Here is a 19,954-nt window from a genome sequence, read left to right on the forward strand (position 1 = left end):
CAGTAAAGCGGTCCTCAGCTTGATGGAATTTTTTGTCGGAACATCTGGGGTTGGAGATCAAAGACGAAGCCGCATGCGTTATCGTAGTAAAGTATAGCGCCACATGATAATTATTGGACCTCAAATGAAAAACAAAAGTTTAATTGAGATATCAAAAATAAAGGATTCGCGACTGCTCTGCTTCGTAATTGCATCATCAGTTGAATTTGAAGCGGAAACGCCCCCTTGTACTTATGGTGCCATGATAACGAAGATCGGATGCAAGTGCTTTGTAACGTAGTGGTTCCATCGTTACTTCTATCCGGCAGTACAGTGAGTGGCGTTTGGTAGGTAGTGTCTACTTCCATGTCTATTTCATCACGGATAAAAAAAAGCACGAGTTTGTTGTGTGATATGGACATTTCCAATTAGTTGTGGTAGTACACGAACTAATTGTGGTAGTACACGAATTAATTGTAGTAGTACACGAACTAATCGTGGTCGTACCCCAATAAATTAGGTTACTAACCCAAATGTTGCGGTTCTACCACAATTAATTAGGAATGTCCGTATCATCCAAAAAATTGTGGTATAGTACCACAGTTTTAGGAGATAATCCTTAACGCTTTTTTCCCGTGATACCTAGAAGTCTGCGGGCTGATTGTTGAAATTGATAGACAAAGTTATAGATGAAGAAAACAAGTGGATATATAGAGATCCTCTCGGTGGAAGCGGGTGGTTGCGATGAATAAAGGAGGTAGGTATAGACTAACTAACGGCAACTCACGAGAGGCCCTTTAGTTAGTCCATCATTTTCTCCCTTAGTTTATAACAACCACCCAAATTAACCAATAAGGTTGTTCCATACTCCTTATGTCTTCTTTGTCTATTGGTTTGTGTATCAATTTCAACAATCAGCCCGCTGGTTTTCCGTATTTTTTAGCGTCACGCATAGTTCAGCAGCGGGCTTATTGCCCAAATTTGTAAACAAAGCTATAAACAAAGAAGACATAGAGGGTATGGAGCGAACCCATTGGTTGAAATGGTTCGTTCCTATAAACTAAAGGAGAAAATGATGAACTACACCGGGGAAAAAAAGAAAAAAAAAATGCTGAAGTAACATTCCGGATATTTAAAATCTGCGCGATAACTCTTGAATGTTGATATGAACGCTACGGTTGTTAATTTGACGTAGCTAGGATGTTACTTGTTAAAGAAGTTACAGCCAGAGTATTCATAACACACGGAAAAAAATCTTTGGTGTCTAAAGCCAGATAGTAGGTGACATTTACCATCTTGGGTTCCCAGATTCGACCTCTGAGAACAATTTTACTACGAGCACACATAAATGATGGTTAGAAACCTCAAACCGCGATCAGATAGGCGTTGACAACAAAGATGGTAATTCGCACCAACACTGCTGGGCGAGCGCGCCGTCCTCCGTAGACGTCCCGCACAACGCTGCTGAGATAGACCTTCAAAGAGGGTAAACTGACCCATCCGGATGTTTAGTGTATCAATCATGAAAGCAAGGAGAACCTAATATTTTGTGTTTTTAGCCATAAAAAGGAGTATTTTCTTGTGAAACGCACGGCTAAAAAAATTGAATACGAAGGTGTGCAATGTCGGGGCTCGCAGCTAGGGGATGGTGGAAAAGGGTTAATCGCGGAAACAAATTTCGAAATCGAGTAAAATGAGACTATAGTACTTGTTGCGAGGTGCTGTAGTCATATCCAACCTTATCAACTTTTTTTGCCTACCGCGGGGATTGAACTTAGGACCTATCTAACCCTAGCCGAAGACCCTAACGATTGAGCTATACAGTATGTTGAGAATCTAGACCGAAAAACCTGTACATACCTTCGATTTGAACGGAAAACCAGGATATTCAATCTACATACTTAGATTGGTTCATTCATTTTTCTAATTTTTGTATTTCATTTTATTTTTTAACGTTATTTCAGTTTTTCACTTTATTTTATTTCGTTACTTCATTTTAAATTTTTTACTTTATTTTTTTCTTTACGTAATATGATTTTTCTTTGATTATTTCTTTTTTATTTATTTATTTTATTTTAACTTTTTTTCCTTTGTTTCTTTACTTAATTTTAATGTTTTACTTTATTGTTTTTTCTTTACTTAATAATATTTTTCTTTGATTATTTATTCTTTATTTCTTCCCTGTAATTCACCGTTCCTTACTTTATTTTATTTCTTGCAATTTTTTATTCTTTTACTTTAATTCAGTCACTTCATTTTAATTTTTATACTTCATTAAATATCTCTTCGTTGTTATTTATAACCGCATTTTATTTATCTATTTTTTCTTTTCATGTCGAGAATCAATTCAAAATTTTCAAACTAGGATTATTTTTATGATTGGCTAAAGTGCTTCTAGCATTGGGCAAATAAGCTCAGGCTACTTACTTGAACAAGTGAGATTATGTAGAATAGAAAATAAAAAAATTACCCCTCTAAGTACTGAAGCCTTGACATGGTGTTAAATATAGTGCATGCCTAGCCTACTGGTAAACCTGGGATGTTTAGCTTCACGACAGCATACAATTGACAAGACACATTATTAAAACATTATTAATAATTGATACATTTCTGCCATTACCTTGGAATTTTGAATGTAGAAACAAGTTGATTTTGAAAACTATCATTAGTACCAGGGGCCTTTGGCCGCTACGCTGCCGACAACCAATGCGGAAGAAAACAACATACGTAAAAAGTCGTAGAACAACCGTGTTCAAGTTATCTCGGAGATTAATGGATTCAAATACCGTCAATGTTTTATTTTTGATCAATGTTTTTAAAAGAATACACATTGTTATTCTAATGAGTTTCCGCAAATTTTCCTGAGTGATTTAAATAGATAAAAGAAAATTTGACTTAAAACGCATAATATCCCAAATCTAAGCTCAGATTCGGTTTCCTCGTGAAAAATCGATGCAATTTCATGAATCATATGTCACCATATCATGAAGGAAAGAGATTAACGTAGACGTGTAGATTCTAACATATCAGTCCGACGTGGCAACATGGGTGATTCGGAGTGGGTCAGCTGATGAGTAAGAAGAAGTTTGTTTTCTCGGAAACGGACGAACCAAATGCTTGACGCCGGCGCCTGGCGGCGTAGCTCAAACGTTTGAATTCTGTGCCTACTTCCGCATACCGGCCGGCTTTGATAGAATCTTTACGCCTACGATTACCCTCTTTTCTTTATGCTATGGTATTATACATATGATACATGAAATAGCATCGATTTTTCACGAGGAAGCCGAATCTGAACTTAGATTTTGGATATGACGCGTTTCAAGTTGAATTTTCTGAATTCGAAAATTTAAGACGGCGGACGTAACCTAAATTGATATATCGGCTCCCATTCCATCGATTAAATTCAAATTTTTAGTCTAATTTCGAAAATTCAAAAAACCAAGGTGGCGGGCGTGGCCTAAAACGCTATCTCGGTTCCTCCTCGTCGGATTTTCGTAAAACTTGGTGCCAAGGGGAGGGGGGGAGGAAAGACATTTTCAAACACTGCAATCGATATGTCGCAGGCAAATAGTAAAATTAGGAATTTTGTCAAATGCCTAGGCAAATAGTCAAATACTAGGGGGCAATGCCCCCTGACCGCTACGCGGTCCAACCCCCTGAAGGCGCTCCGCGCCATCAATGGGCCGCTTCGCGGCCCTATTTTTACCTCCTATCAGTGTAAGTTTTATTTTTTCTCTCAAAAATTACGATATGAGGTATACTTTACTTTTAGAATGAAATAATTTTTGGTTTTTATGAATATTTTAGTACGGTTTGATCCGTTTTTTTAAATCAGTGAAAAATTGCAAAATGTAGTACAAGTATGGAACGTTGTCCATGAGACAGAAAACTTGGTAGCCCCCTGACGGTTAGGCAACTCGCAACAATTAACCGGCAATAAACACGCGGTTGCCATACCCGGGAAGTAAACCACACCCAACCCCTTTAAATCAGATTTTCCTGCACGATTTCACAACACTGGTGACGTCATAGCATGAGAACATGGTTGCCAATTCAAGCAATTATATCCGCACCCAGAGCAAGGCAACGCTCGGCAACGCCCATCGTTAATTCGGATTTTTCTGCACAATTTGGTCAATTGTTGCCCGCACGTCCTCATATTTACACTACCAATGAATTAAATGGCACCCACCCATTTTCAGGCGTTCACATCTTAAGAAAATGGATCGAAGTAAAACATCCAACCCCACCGAGTTAAATGTGGTAGACGACATGGATTCTTCGGATTTTGGTGAAAATTACGAGCCGCATGACCACAAACCACCGGGCGAATCAACTTCGTAAGTTGTAACTTTTTTAGCCTTCTAGGTAGTCATGTTCTACATTCATTAATTTGAGGCATCTATCATTCAGGCCAAGCACACGGTTATGTTTAATATTCAGGCACCTCAATCATTTGAAATAGGTCATTTCTTTGATACTGAAGTATTCCTTAAATGTGCATGGAGAATAGTTGTTAACATGATTTTGTATAGTCAATTCCGTGGTCACGTATGAGGAGAGACCCAAAAAAACCGGAATTTTGCCTTAAATTGGCAACGATGGAAAATTACCGGGTTTCGCTGCTATGAGATGTAACTAGGAGCTATGAATATGCTAAAAATGCTAAAATGCTAAAAAATGTGCTACAGCGTTGCAAATTTGGGCTGGTGACTACTCATAGCTCCCAGTTACACGTCATAGCAGTACTGCCGTGCTAAAGAAGAACATAGTATGTACCTTTAGACGCTGCCCAATTTCCTTTGATGAAGCACAAATTTCCTGGTAAACTTATGAATATTTTCCTTCCAATTTTTCAGATAATTTACTCGCAATGTAACATAAGGTTCCTGAAAATTTCAAGGAAAAATATTAATAACTTTTCTTAAAAATAAATATTTTACCGAAGGAAATTCGGCAACTCTCGAATGTTCATGCGGCGTTCTTCCTTAGCACGACAGAGTAGAACTCCGAAAATTTCCACTGTTGCCAAGTTAAATCAAAATTTCGTTTTTTTGGGTCCCTCCTTGTAAGATACTCTTCTGAAAATATATAAATTAAACCGCTCGCTTTCTCAGATACTGTGAAACATTGTCACTTCTGGCCAAGGCATGTGTCGGAACCGGAATTTTTGGTATGCCGAGGGCGTTTTCCAACGCAGGCTACATCCTCGGAATTGCTGGTACGATACTTGCTGGAATTGCAACGAAAACCAGCATGCATCTAATAGTAAGTAAAAATCGCAAATAATTATGGCCTGAGTACTGTACACTGATAAAAATCGAGGAGTGAAATAGATCGTATTGGATAGTGGTTCGATGTATCGTTTGGTTTAAAACGAAAAAACATAACCTCCAACAAAAGTCTTAAGATTTCAGTAGGAAAAGCTGAAACCCGTTCCCTCAAATTACTCAATTGACTTTTGAAGCTATGCTAAGTTTACATGATGAACCAATCGATATCGATAAAATCTTACGTATTTAATGCATCGAATACGATTCATTTGGTGAATAACTCACACTTGAGTCTATTGAGCGCCTCCAGAACCTGAGCGATTGGAGTGCGAAGTGAAATTCGTTCCATGAGAGCGTATGAAACTTCCTTAAAAAGGTATATTCCTCTCTGTAGAAGTGTAAGTGACTCCGTAAAGAGAATGAATTTGATCTTGCATTCATATCACTCAGATTCTTCGGGCTCTTCTAGACTGCGGCACCAAATTTCACACTAAAATTTGTAACAGTGTAAGTAACGAAGTGAAGGAATAGTGCAGAATCCACACTACTCTAACGGACTGACGTGAGTGAAAGGAATAAAACATTGTAATCGAAGATTAATAAAGAAATGCAACTCAAAACAGCTTTGAAAGGCCCACTTGAAACGCTCCGGAGTCCTTTCTGGAAACTGTAAATCTAATTTTTCAAATTTTTTTGGCTCAATAATTGTTCCCTTTGAATGGTACCGTCAGCATTGCATTACTCTGTAATCTAACAGTAAGTTTCGCCGCAAGTAGCTCCTCTTTAGCTGATAAATTGAACACATTACAGGGTGATTTAGGGTTAACGGCCATATTGCAGGAGCGTGTTTAATTGGTTAAAATGAGACCTTTTTGGTGTCTAAAGTTTTTTTCCAAAAAAGCCCTCAGTTGGAGCTACGAGCCCCTAAAATTTCGGAAAGTAATAGCTTTACCTGAATTTTGACAACGGATGTGAACCAAAGCTCATGAAAATTTGTACTTTTCTGTCCTGCATTAACAAGTTATCTAAAAAAAATATCGAAATCTCAATTTGGGGGTGTTTCGGCTCCCGCAGTCTGGCCGTTTAACCCTGGATCACCCTGTATATCTATCTTAATCGATTCAAATTTCTGTTGTCATTAAATCATAATGACAAAATATAACGATACATCTTCTTCGAGACAGCTATGGGCAAAGACGTGCAAAAATTGTGAATTTTCCATCGTAGGTCATTAAATTTTCTTGCTAAAATTGTAAAATTGTCACAGGCAGAATCAGAGCACGAGCTGTGCAAGCGGAAAAGAATCCCGCGCATGACTTACCCAGAGACAGCCGAGGCGGCATTTGAGCTGGGCCCAAGGAGTCTGAGAAAATTTAAAAAAATTGCAAGGTAAAATGAATAGTTTGTACCTCTTTAAATGATAACTGAAAAAGCAAATCCATAAGACTTAACAATGCTTATCATATAATAAAATATTTCAATTCAAAGATGAAAAATTTCGAAAAATTCTGGATTTATGTAAAGTTTAAGATTAGAATGTTTATCTTGCGGAAGACTCCTGCCTTTGAGATTAGTAGAAGCAGAACACTTCAATTTTAAACGGATTGATGAGCGCTCCGTGGAGTCTCTACACTGAAAAAAAATAGTTCTGCTCTTAAGGCTCCTGCACCTCTTTTGTAACAGTCACAGAAACTTCCGATATGAGGTCAGAGTACTCTGTTCCCACGACCGAAGTTCTGTTCTCACGACAGAAAAATTCTGTGAGAGTAACAAATAAACTGCAGGAGCGCTGTGAACGGAAGGTTCTGTCGTCAGCACCATCTATTTTTTTTCTGTGTGATGTAGTAATACTCGTGGTGGTGGTAAATCGAATTCATTACGCTCCAAAGTATCTATTCTATTACTATATTTCTGGTAAAATAATTGTATGTTTTATTATTTAATGCTACGTATCATTAAATTTTCAGAATAGCTTGCAGTGCGTTCCTACTAATGAACGAATCTGGTAGTTTTTGTGCACATCTGATTTTCGGCGTTGAAAATATCAAAGCGGTACGTCAAAAAGCAGTTTTTAGAAATTGTTAAAGAATAAACTAAAAATAAATCCAGTAAGTATCGAGATACTGTAGAAGATCGATACGACGTTGCAGATATCGGACTACATTTTTGTTGACAAATCATCGATGTCTTACATTCTGATAATAAATGAAGTGAGAAGATTGAATAATGGTCGTAGGTATAAAGAACTTTCCTAGCTTGTCTCGGAAAAAATATTTATTTGAGAGAAACGAGGCAACGTTGGATTGCTCATACGGCGTAAAAACACAACATAGGCTTTTTAAGCCCTATTATGCGATGCCACGATTATTCTAACGCGAGCTCCAATAATCGCGCTGAACACAGTGTGGCCGGCGATAAACGTACATTAGCGCCTGCAAGACTGAGGGAATACTTCTCGCATTGCGCCCAACAGTGCGGTCAGCGTAAAGCCCATATAAGCGCCTACAAGACTGCATGAATACTTCTCGCATTGCGCCAAACGCAGTGCAGTCGGTTAGTATTGGCAAGAAAAGTAAATTAGTGCCTACAAAACTATAGGAATGACGTACGACTGCGTGTCATCATTCTTGACTTTTTGATCCAGTTTTTACCATAATTAAAGGGAAAGCATGTATCATCATTGTAACGATTCAGAAACTGGGGTGATATTTCATTCGTTTTTGGTTACATTAAAAGAAACTAGAACGAACGAAAATATCGCGTCGAAGTTTTCAATACTTTTATTTGAGACCATTTACGTAAATGTGCGGAAACTTTTTAGAAAAACTGTGTGTAGCTTTGAAAAACATTTATTAGAAATAAAACTTAAAAGTTGTGCATAACGTTGCAATAAGAAATGAATATACGCTTTCTTTGGGGTGACCCGTCGGGTTCTGAATCCATTCATCTCCTTAAGAACTTGAACATGGTTGTTCTGTAATTTTCTAAGTGCAGTTTTTTCAATGGTCGGCGGCCGCGTAGTGGCCACATGTTTAAATGTCTTTGAAAGCTCTCTGGTTCATTCGTGCTGCGAAGGCTATCCATCGAAGAGAGACATGCCTGTGAGTGAGAAGAAAATGAACAGTCTTCCGCGATCTAGTTATCCACCACATACTACCAACATTGCTAGATTAATGCTTCCTCATTGAATATTGAATATTCGCGCAAACATATGAGTTTTCAGTACTCGAAAAATTCGCACAATCCTTTGAATCTCCAAAAAGGTAAATAAGGGGGCATTAGCGCAATCCTATCTCAGCCCAGTCATTTTGTACGATCAGCTTAGAAATGTGGTTGATTGTAATTACCTACACAAATTTTCCTAGCAAGTCTTGCCTTCTTCACGTAATGAATCAAGTTTTGTATTGCTTACAGATCTGTGACCACTTAGTTTATCCAGCATCGCTAAGATTTCATCTGCTTCTTCTGCTCGGCCCGTTTATATTGCTGTGTTGGATAAAAAACTTAAAGCATTTGGCACCTGGGGCAACAATGGGCTCTGGCTGTGCCCTTGTTTGCATTGGTGCCGTATATGTTTTTATCTTTTCGCAGCCAATCACCTTAGAGGGAAGAAAGGAGATTGGGTCACTGAGACCTGTTGCCTTATCTTTTGGCACCATAGTCTTTGCACTTGGAGCTTTCGGAGAGGTACGTTTATAAAGATGATCCTAACAAAATGATGATCATCATTTTAATCATCAAATAGTACGCTGCGGCGCGGCGCGGCGGGCGGACAGCCAGCGCGAAACGCGCATTGGCGCCTGCAAACCTAACAGGGATACTTCACGCATTGCGCAATGCGTGAAGTATCCCTGTTAGGTTTGTAGGCGCCAGCGCGCCGCTGCTCCGCTTTGTGTTAGGCTCTAATATTTAATCTCGTGGAGTCAGCGTTTTTCAACTCATGATTTTGAAATGTTTGCACACTCTGTATAGATTATTCTCAATTTACATAGGGTGTCCCAAAAGTACTGTCCCTTTTTCCGCAGAGGGCGAAAGAATGCAGATATCAAAATGCGGTTTGTGTGAGGTTATAGTCCTAGTAATTACCTATAAAACAAGACCAAGTTGAGCTCTGTAGCTTAAAATTTGACCGAGATACAGCATTTTGAAAGTGACGTGTCAAGGTGCCGCCTACGAGATTTTCAACATTTTTTACGAAAGAAAAAACCAAGTTTAAGAATGAAACGGTTTTAAAAAGAAGAAGAAGCGGCCAAAAACATATGGCAACACTGTGTTTTAGGCGGCATTTGGCAACGTGTAAGCGCCCCTATGCAGACCAACGACAGGATTGAAAGGGTCCGCTAGTGCCATCCAAGTTGGTCAAGCTTTCCCGGCACGTCAATCTGAGTTCATCCCTCTGTCGTTTTGGAAGTTTCTTTCGCGATGAGTACCGAATTAAGAAAAGAACAACACCACGTTATTCGTTATTGTTTTCGTCGAGGAATGTCAGTAAAAAACACTTTTAATGAAATGAAAGGCGTGTATAAAGACGACTGTTTGGACAGAAGTAGCATTGGTCGTTGGTTTAAATCTTTTTCTGGCGGCCGCGAATCGACGGAAAGTCCCGCGAAACCGGGCCGACCGTCTACCTCCACCACAGACGAATTAATCAGTACCGTTGCTGCTGTTGTTCGAGGAGACCGTCATTTATCCTTGCGTAAGTTTCAGGTGTTGCTTGACATCTCAAAAAATTCATTGCACCGGATCTTAAAGGACCACCTGCAGATGCGTCGTGTCTGTTCGTCCTAGGGTTCGTCCGTAAAAAAATGTTGAAAATCTCGAAGGCGGCACCTTGACACGTCACTTTCAAAATGCTGTATCTCGGTCAAATTTTAAGCTACAGAGCTCAACTTGGTCTTGTTTTATAGGTAATTACTAGGACTATAACCTCACACAAACCGCATTTTGATATCTGCATTCTTTAGCCCTCTGCGGAAAAAGGGGCAGTACTTTTGGGACACCCTATGTAATTGATGAAAAAAAAAAATTTGTAGTAAAGGAAAATATGATGTGCGTTTTGTAAATAATAAGGTGATTCCGTATAAACTTAAGGTTTTACAAAGCACACGAATTTCTACACAATTTCTTATAGGCTTTTATAGCCGATGGCGAAAAAGCAACAGCCAGGCGATAAAGTGTAAAGCCCGGCGATAGGAACTATAGCCCGACCGTATGATTTTTTCCACTTTCTACAGCCAGCTTTATGAATTTCTATCGCCTTCTTCAGTCGGCTATAAGAACTCCTATGGTATTTTGAAACGCAGCTCCTATCGCCAATTTTTACCAGGGTGACTCTCACATCGTTTGTGAAATATTGGTTTTTAAAGATTTGGAAAAATGGAAACTTTCCCCCACTGCCCCCCTCTTTTTGTAAGTCCGAGGAAGACGAACTTTTACTCAGGCAGAGGGGAAAATTACTGCAACTAACTGTGGGGGGTGCGGCGAACTCTTTTTGGAACGTCGAGCCTTTCTTTGAATCTTACAAATTGTTCCAAGATTCTTACTTACCTTTTGTCCGAGTAAGTATCAAATATTTGTCGTATGAGAAATATTGCCCTGCATCTCACGAAAATTTCATGAAAGGATAAATGCATCAAAGGCTCGGTAAAAATTAATTTTTTTCTGTTCTTCTTCGGAATTGTATGCATTGTATGTGTTTGTCTCAATTATAAAAAGAATGCCTTTTGCCTTCTCATAATAATTGTCTCCTTCTATTGTTTTTCTGTAGAAAATCTCTTTTCCAATAGATAGATGGCTCTTATCTCTATAATCTGTATGTTTAATGAAAAGGATGCTGTCTCAGTCCCAGTTGCTGCCTCTTTTAATCTTGAAAGGAGAAATATGAAAATAAACCACTATGTGTACATGAAAATTTTTGTCCTCACTATAGTATATGCCAATAAAAAACAGGATGACTGAACCGGCGAAGTTTGCATCGACATGTGGTGTAGTCAACGTTTTAATGATCCCATTCACGGTTCTTTACGTCATAATGGGATTTTTTGGATACTTGGCTTTTGGAGAAAACACCCGAAACCCCATCAACATGAATATGCCGGAAACTGGAGTGTAAGTATATGCAGTGCGGATGTGTAAGAAATTTCCATTCTAATGAAACAAAAACGGAGCTTCTATGGTAAATACCTCATACACTGAGAACAAAGTTCGGTAAATCCGAACTAGTTAGGATCATATAGAACCACGATTTTTTTCGGTACACACGACCGACATTCGGTCTGCTCAGCCAAACTGTTAGGTCCACTGAACCGAACTGTAAGAATTTATTATGATTCGGTCGCACAAACCGAACAATCCGGTTGAACAGACCGAACAAAACCTAGTTTCATATGATCCTAACTAGTTCGGATTTACCGAACTTTTTTTTTCCAGTGTAGAGTCATTAATGATGAACATTTGAATAATGGGCGAATGAGGCAATGGATCATTATTAAAAGAGGAGCCAAAATGATAGAACGCCTTCAATTCTCCATATACATTAAGAGGATATCTCTTAGAGAGGAACGGTTGCTCTACAAATCATGCTCAACTCATCGCGAAATCAAAACTGAAGCTCGAAGATACTCACATCTTACGAATGCGTTCAACTGTTTGTGCATTTGAGATTCCTTTGTAGTGTAGTCGAAGAATTGAAGGTGCTTTGTCATTTTTTATCCTCGCAGTAGAGACCGTCGTTTTCCCACCACGGATAAAGTGGTGAGCGCCTGGAGTGTCGAAACGCCTGGGCTTTCGTGCGTATGCAACACGGCCATCCACGGAGCCCGAATAGTTGCATCCAGGAGTTATAATAAAACTCAGTCCGTGTTTGTCGCGTGCGATACTACATGGGGGCGCTTTGTTGTCACTCTTAAACATTAATCTAATTCCAGCCTTGCCTATTGTGCCGATGATTCAAACCATGTTTTACTTCCCATATTAACCAAACTTTTGTGTTGAAATTTTTCTCGGTGTACTTTCCACGGAAATGGGGTTTCAGGCCGTTTCACAGTTCGGCAACAGTGCTTTGACAATCACCGAAAATCGTCAAGTATCTTTGAGGGCGCGCTGTAAAAGCGACTTGAATATAAATATTTGAGGATTTTTGACCAAGTCTTATCTCAGTCAAGTAAAATTTTTAGTAAGAGCGCAGAGTGCATTATGTACACCACGTGTTTAACTATTGTTTTTTTAAGGAAAAAAAATAAAAAGCTCGAATTCAAAATAAATGTTATTTTCAGGATGGGATATTTGATTCGGGCCTTGCTGACTGGCTCCCTTTTCATGAGTTGTCTCATTAACAATTATGTTGTCATCGAAGAACTTTGGCACAAAAATCTGAAGCTCAAATTGGAGGGCAGGAAACACGTGGGCCAGTGGGAATACGCCTTTCGAACGGTTGTAACATGTGCCTGTTGTAAGTGATTTATCATATTTGTTCATTGACAAACGATCGCCATTCTTTTGCATATATAAAAACCGTCTGTGCACATAATCAACCGTAAAGCTGCTCTTCTTTTGGTTGAATTCGACATTTTTTAGCGTTTCATATCCTAAAATGTTCATAAAACACAACGGTAGAAAACAACGTCGGAAATTTAAAATTGAATAGAGAGGTTACAGTCTTTTGCTAGAACAAAAACGAGACTTGCTTCTTGTGGAAAGGAGTAAAAAATCACCACTAAAGCAACGAAAATGTATGGAATATACTTCTGCGTTTACAATCCGCCAAGAAATTTGCAAATTATATGCTTCCAGCAGGCTAATCATTAAAATTGATAGACGAAGCTGTAGAAAAAGAGAGAACGAGGGGATCGTATTGGTGAAAGCGGTTCATTAGAATGGATTAAGTAGGCAACTGAAAAACTGACTGACGGCAACCCTTAGGATACTCTAAAGTTAGGCGATTATTTCCCTCCATCCATAACAACCACCCGCGTCAACTAAGAGATTAATAGGATAGCACCATTTCTCTTTTGTCTTCTTCCTCTCAAATTCAAGAATCAGCCCGTCGCTTCAAAAAGTAAGATGTAGCCTGCATGAGTACAAAGCCACTATTCAACCACTCGAGCGTGCCACAGTATCACTCGAAATTGAAGGCGATCTTAACGCACCAACTCATAAGGTCAATCTGAATTCACTGGACGCTTCCAACCAACCGCAGTATTCCTGGACGAATGTTTTAAAGCATAACGCTTTTAATTAATAATGATAGTATAATGTGGTCTTCTTCTTCCAGTTCTTTGTTGTATAGCTATTCCCAACTTGGAGCTGGTTACGGCCCTGGTTGGTTCACTGGTGATGCCCGTGCTCGGAATGTGGCTTCCCGTCATCATCTCCTCACTCACGTTTTGGAAAAAGTACACTGGTTTTCAATTCACTCTCTTCATATTCAAGAACGTTGCTCTTTTACTCACTGGTGTTTTCGCTCTTGTCTCCGTTCTGGTCACTGTTTTAGAAATTTATGAGTCTGTCCTCAAATAAAATTGATCTGTTAGTTTCATTACTGTGTTATACTAGTGAATATCGACGGTGCAAGTCGGCAATCACATAACTCGTTTGCGGTGTCTGAAAATCTCCGCAACTATGTTATTTTTTTAAAGGAGAACAAATGGACACGATTCCTTGAAGTTTTTGCAGAATTTTCCTCGCACATAGAAGAAAAATCACGGCAGTTTTAAAGAATTACCGTTGAGTAGTTTTCCGTTTAAAAAATAAAGTATGACAGGAAGTCTGCGACGTCGCAAACCGAGTTATGTGATTGCCGACTTTCACCGTCGATATACTTTATATTCATACTTTGTATGCACAGGGTGATCCAAAAGTCCCCTCGACCCACCTCAACTTTTTACCTGATTGAGGCAAGGATTTGAAACTTAGGGGATGTTCCTAGGTAAAAAAAAATTACTTTTTGGCCCCCCTCAAATTTTCAGAGGGGCCCCCCTGAAATATAACGTCAAAATACCTCTAAATTTTTCTCGTGTCAAAATACCTCTAAATTTTTCTCGTGTCAAAATACCTCTAAATTTTTCTCGTGTCAAAATACCTCTAAATTTTTCTCGTGTCAAAATACCTCTAAATTCTGAGTTTTACACAAATCCATCGACAAATAACTGGTGTCAATTTTTGGCCGTCTTGAACTTTGACTGGCCATTTTGAACTTTAACCGGTCATTTGGAAATTTAACCGGCCGCCATTTTGAAACGGTTTGAGATTTCGACTTCGGTTTGCGCGAAAAGTTTTCTTCCTTTATGCTATTTTGAACGAGCTCTCACAAAGGGGGTATTCTCATTTGAAAAAAAATTAAGGTCCGTTGCCCTCCAAGATGCCCCCCCCCCCTGAAAATGTCAGGAGAGCCAAGAAGTCGTCCCCTTGACCTAGGTACATCCCTTAAGTTTCCAATTTTCACATCAATTTGGTAAAAAGTTAAAAGGGATGGAAGGGACTTTTGGATCACCCTGTATATATACTTTTTATACATTTTTGAAAGGTTTTACCTGCAACTTATTCTAGTAGCGCATAGCACGTCGAATCATCACTTCCGTGCCCGAAGAAATAATCCGAGTTCTAAAAGTTTGTAGCTGATTGGAGATTTTACATAAGAGTGCATTCAAAATATGGTAAGATAATTATTGGCTTGCAACGTTTCTTTCACTCCACAGCCTACGTCTGCATTCATCAAGGGACAAGGGCTGCGGATTTTTGAAAATAATGTTTTTCTGAAAACCTTTGCTCCACTCAAAATTCCTGGTGCTAAGTTAGAATCATTGCGTCATTGGATGATGTCATTGGATGATGTCATTGGACGATGATGAATGAAGAATTTTAACTGAAGAATCGCCAACAAATATGTCTTTTATGTTAATATACAGCTTGAAAGAAAATCCTCAAAATTAGTCCATTTTTCGAAAAAAGGGAGGCTTAGAATCTACGTAGAAATATGCGAGACCAAAATTTGACTCATGTTCATGGTATTGAGGTCCAATAGCGCCAGGAATTTTGAGCGGAGTAAAGGTTTTCAAAAACAAGTTTTTTTTTAAACACGCTAGGCTGCAGGGCTTTCATCGAAATTTTAAAGAAATTCTTGCAGAATTCCAAAGGAAATTTACAAAAAAATTTCACAGGTAAATTTGCAAAATCGATGAATTTTAAAATGGAACTTTCGAATATTTCAACGAAATAAAACTTCTTAGACCCCACCTACCTCTTTAAGTCTCTTAAGCCTGTAAAATTCAGTTTCAACCAACAACTTTCACAAATGATCAATGTACTGACTATTTTGATCGTGATGTCACCCCAGAGAGAGTGACTATTAAATCAGGTATCAGCATAGGGATAAAACGAGAGGAGATTTTGCTTAATTTGACCCCCCCCCATTCTTTTTAGGAATAAAACTTTCCCAGTTGGGATACAGTTCTAGAATTATTTACCTTTTGGGCCCCCTCCAAGAAATTGTATGTATCATGGCCCCGCCTTCAAGAAACATATCGACCGTGAGACTACCAGATTACGTTTCTCGTTTGCGGTGTTTAAATATCTCTGATCCCATTATGTTCTTTAGAAGGAGAACAAATCAATAGCATTCCTTATGGTTTTGAAACAAATTCCTTGGCACAGAGAACAAATATCAAGGAAGTATTCAAAAATTGACGTTGAGAAGTTTACCTTTTAAAAAATGAAGTATGACCAGGAAATCTGCAACGTCGCAAAGCGAGAAACTTTTTATGGTAGTTTCACCGTCATACGATGCAAAGTCGACAATTTAAATATTTTAAATTACTGATGACTGTATACACTTTTTGTAAGCTAATCTACTGAATATTGCTCACAGGTGTGAGTAAAGTATATTTTGACTTAATTTTGTAATAAGGATCACTATTTCTCGATCAATTGAAGTACCTATGTTTATAATGTATCTCTATGGGAAAACAAGTATGGCACATACCTTATTTGGACGTATTTCTGTCAAACGGAACTTAACGTCAATTTGAGTTCTTTTTGAGGAAATTAGAATGCCGGATAGCGCGTTCTGTCAAACGGAACTAAGCGCCATGGAAAAGCATTGCGAGTATAGGACGGAATGATCCCGACGCCCGGTTCCGTCGCAAATCCAAGCTCCCCTCTCCCATCCTCCCCCGATGGCGCAAAAATACGTCCATTTCTGAAATGCGCTGGAAATAGAAGTTCCTTCATGATAAAGATACTCATATTAATTTTTTATGGTGTCTTTTGGGCTATAAAGTCTTTCGGCAGTGCATTTTTTACCCTCATATTTATATATATATAAAGTCGCTTTATAACGCACTCTGGCGTTCTACGACACCCAAGCGCCACATATGCCTGTCTTCCCAGAGGTTATCGGGCAACTGACACCGCAACATCTCTTTGTCAACGCCCTGCCGCCAACCCTTTACGGGACGTCCCCGTCGCCTCTTCCCAGGTGGTACCCAATCCAAAACTTGTTTGGGCAACCTCTCCTCCGACATTCTTTGCACATGTCCATACCAGCATAACTGCCTGGACATGACGTCGTGCACGATATCTTTCTCAACCTTCATCACCTGGCGAATTCTCTCATTACGGACACGGTCCCGTCTCGAAATGCCGGCAGATCGCCGCCAAAAATCCATTTCAGTTGCCCTCAACATTTCTTGCGTTCTTTTCGTCAAAGGCCACACTTCACTACCATAGAGCACGATACTTTTAACGATGGCGTCATATATCCGGTGCTTGTTTGCCTTTGAGATGCTCTGATCCCAGAGCACCCCGTTCAGCATCGCGATGGCTCTCCTGCCCTGGATGATCCTGTCCTTAATTGCTCTATCCATCCTTCCATCCTGATCGAGCCAAACACCGAGATACTTATACTCGTCACACTCTTCGATGCGCCGTCCATCCTCAAGCTCTATGCTTTGCCGTTGATGCGCTGCTCCCACGACCAGCTTCTCTGTCTTGGACACACTAACGTCCATGCCCCATTTCCGATATTCTTCGACCAACTTCCGCGTCATGTAATCTGCATCTTCCTCATCTTGAGCTACAACGATCTGGTCATCGGCAAAGCATAGAGTATAAAGGGTCTGCCCATCAAGGAGTGGAACGCCCATCCCTGCAACCTTCTTTTTCCATTCCTCTAAAACGTGCTCTAGGTATACCTTAAATAGTGTTGGTGACAAACAACAGCCTTGTTTTAGCCCTTTTGTGACGAAAAAAACCTCCGGACAACTCTCCACGACATTTAATTTTTGCTATCGTCCCGTTATAAAATGATTTAATTGCCCCCACAAGTCCTTTGCTAAAACCCCTTTTTTCCAAGGCTTCCCAAAGCTTCACTAACGGCACGCTGTCATAAGCTTTCTGAAGATCCACAAACACCAAGTGCAGCTCCTGGCTGACCGCCCTTTTCTTCTCGATGACCTGGGTAATGGTGAACAAATGGTCGACGGTAGACCTACCGGCTCTAAAACCAGCCTGTTCTTCGGCTTCCTGGCCGCTCCAAACCTCTTCGACCTTTGCCTTGAGAATTTTACCGTAGACCTTGCTCAAGGTTCCTGTGACCGATATACCTCTGTAGTTGTCGCAATCTTGCTTACTACCTTTCTTATGACTGGGAGTAATCCAAGATTCCTTCCAATCCTTTGGTATTTCGGAACCATGCAAACAGTCTTGCATAAGTTTCCTCAGATGTTCAAATAGTTTACCGGTACCCACATTTTATCAACTCCGCCGGTATACCCCCAGGTCCAGGAGCTCTGCGAGTTTTCAACTCCCTCACAGCCTTCACTACATCTTGGAGCTGGATCTCCACGTTGGAATCTTCTTTAGTGCTTATGACTCCGCCTTGAAACTCGGGTCGCCTCTCCGTTAATAAATCTTTAAAATAGTCCTCCATCTTGTCAATTGGTATCGGAGATATGATGTCGCGCATTTTATTCCGTCGCAACCCTTTGATCACTTTCCAGCCTTCCGTACTTTTCCGGCCTCCAAGGTAGGTATTTATCTTCATGCAGCTTTCTTCCCAAGCCTCATTTTTCTTCCGAGTGATTACCCGACGGACTCTTGCTTGAGCCTGTCTGTACATGATTTTATCATCCAACTTTTGGGAAGAGAGAAACTGATGATACCTATTCCTTTTCACATTTATTTCCTCCTCTACCTCCGCATCCCACCAGTACGGTTTTCTGTTATCATTTTTTTGATCAGAAACCCCCAGGGCCTCCGCTGCCGCCGAGTGAACGCAATTCTTAATGAATTCATACCGCTCTTCCGTACTGCCATCGCATGCATCTCCTAACTTTTCATCCAGGCGCTTTGCGTACAGAGCCTTGACACTCGGGTGCTTTAGGCTATCGATGTTGTACTGAACTTGATGTACGCGTTGTCGCTCCGGTTGTTGATTGTCGCCTTGATCGTTCTGCGACACACGAGCGGGAAAGGCTACATCCGCTCTGAGGAAATAGTGGTCACTACCGCAGGAGAGTCCTCTACATACCCTCACCTGCTGGATCTTCAGGTTTGTTACCTGTTTAACGAGCACGTAGTCAATGATGGATCTTAAGCCGCGGGTAGGTTGGACCCAAGTATATTTGTGAATATCCTTGTGTTGGTAGAACCCGTTCAATACTTTTAATTCCCTCTGCTCGCAAACGTCGATAATGCGGCTTCCGTTGTCGTTCACTGTAACTTCACCGAACGGGCCAACGATTTTACTGTTAACCCGGGATCCCGTTCTTCCATTTAGATCTCCCAACACAAGGACTTCTCTCCCAGGTCCTACCTTCACTACCTCCTCGTCCAGTTCTTCAAAAAACTGATCCTTAAGTGCGATGGTAGCATCATCATTGACCCCGTATACCCCCAAAACAGTGACTCTGTGACCGTGCATAGTTAGGTTCATCTTAATCATGCGAGCGTTGATGGCTTCCCAGTTCTTAATATTTTTTCGAAATTTTTTGCGGATCAGAATTGCGACACCCTGCTGTGCACGCTGATGTTTTGGCACTCCACTGTAGAATAAATCATAGTCCCCAAGGCTCTCTGATCCGTGGCCTTTTTTCTTCGTTTCCGTTATTACCGCCACGTCGATCCCGTTGTTCTTTATCTCCGATACCACTTCCGTCAGTTTCTTGGAAATGCCTTGCACATTCCAAGTACCAAAAGCGAGGGTCGTTTTCCGTAATCTAAGTCGAAGAGTCCGTTTGTTTCCATGGTTACCGAGGCATATGTTATTGGGTTTTTTGACATTGTACATTTTTTTCCGAGGATCGGGGAGTCAGCCCAATGCCCCAACCCCCAACCTGGAGGACCAGGGTTTGATTTCGGAGTTACCTCTCCTAGACAGGTTGCTTTCACTACAGCTAAGAGCCCTGTCTACCCACCCCCTTTGAGGCAGGGGCTACCAGCTGGGGTCCGCAGGATTGCTAAACCTGTGACAGTACAGTCCACCCTCATATTTACATCATTAATTAAACAAGGATAACCTAGCTAGCACGTAACGTACAATCACGTGAGTCTTAAGAGGTATTATGCAACCAAAGACTCGCGTGTATACGCAGATAAATTCTTTTTGCTTACTGTGTATTGTGAAGCACATGAGTGATAAAAACTGTGGCTGAAGAACAAAGGAACAAAAAACACTTCAATATTTAATACTGAGGCATCCTGTGCAC

The 19,954-nt window shown here is 40.2% G+C and overlaps 1 protein-coding gene across 2 annotated transcripts; it reads left to right on the top strand.

The window, feature by feature from the left end:
• Window positions 1–13,788, top strand: LOC109030574 (proton-coupled amino acid transporter-like protein acs). 2 transcript variants are annotated; one of them, XM_072300793.1, is made up of 9 exons: window positions 1–326; window positions 4,182–4,319; window positions 5,097–5,247; window positions 6,520–6,641; window positions 7,220–7,304; window positions 8,667–8,939; window positions 11,182–11,360; window positions 12,527–12,702; window positions 13,525–13,788. In XM_072300793.1, the coding sequence occupies exons 1-9, from the start codon at window positions 259–261 to the stop codon at window positions 13,767–13,769; spliced, it is 1,437 nt and encodes a 478-aa protein (XP_072156894.1). In that variant the 5' UTR covers window positions 1–258; the 3' UTR covers window positions 13,770–13,788. The 2 variants fall into 2 exon arrangements, with proteins under 2 accessions (XP_072156894.1, XP_072156895.1); XM_072300794.1 differs by having other exon boundaries at window positions 292–330.
• Window positions 13,789–19,954: the final 6,166 nt, after the last annotated feature.

Source organism: Bemisia tabaci, chromosome 5 (assembly GCF_918797505.1).
Source record: "Bemisia tabaci chromosome 5, PGI_BMITA_v3".
In the NCBI taxonomy this organism is placed as follows: Eukaryota; Metazoa; Arthropoda; class Insecta; order Hemiptera; family Aleyrodidae; genus Bemisia; species Bemisia tabaci.

Excerpts from the sequence above, each read along its gene's own strand:
- LOC109030574 (XM_072300793.1), top strand. The coding sequence starts at position 259 with ATGCAAGTGCTTTGTAACGTAGTGGTTCCATCGTTACTTCTATCCGGC. Across the intron at positions 6,642-7,219 it reads AAATTTAAAAAAATTGCAAG|AATAGCTTGCAGTGCGTTCC; the intron begins GTAAAATGAATA and ends TTAAATTTTCAG. Across the intron at positions 8,940-11,181 it reads CACTTGGAGCTTTCGGAGAG|TATATGCCAATAAAAAACAG; the intron begins GTACGTTTATAA and ends TCCTCACTATAG.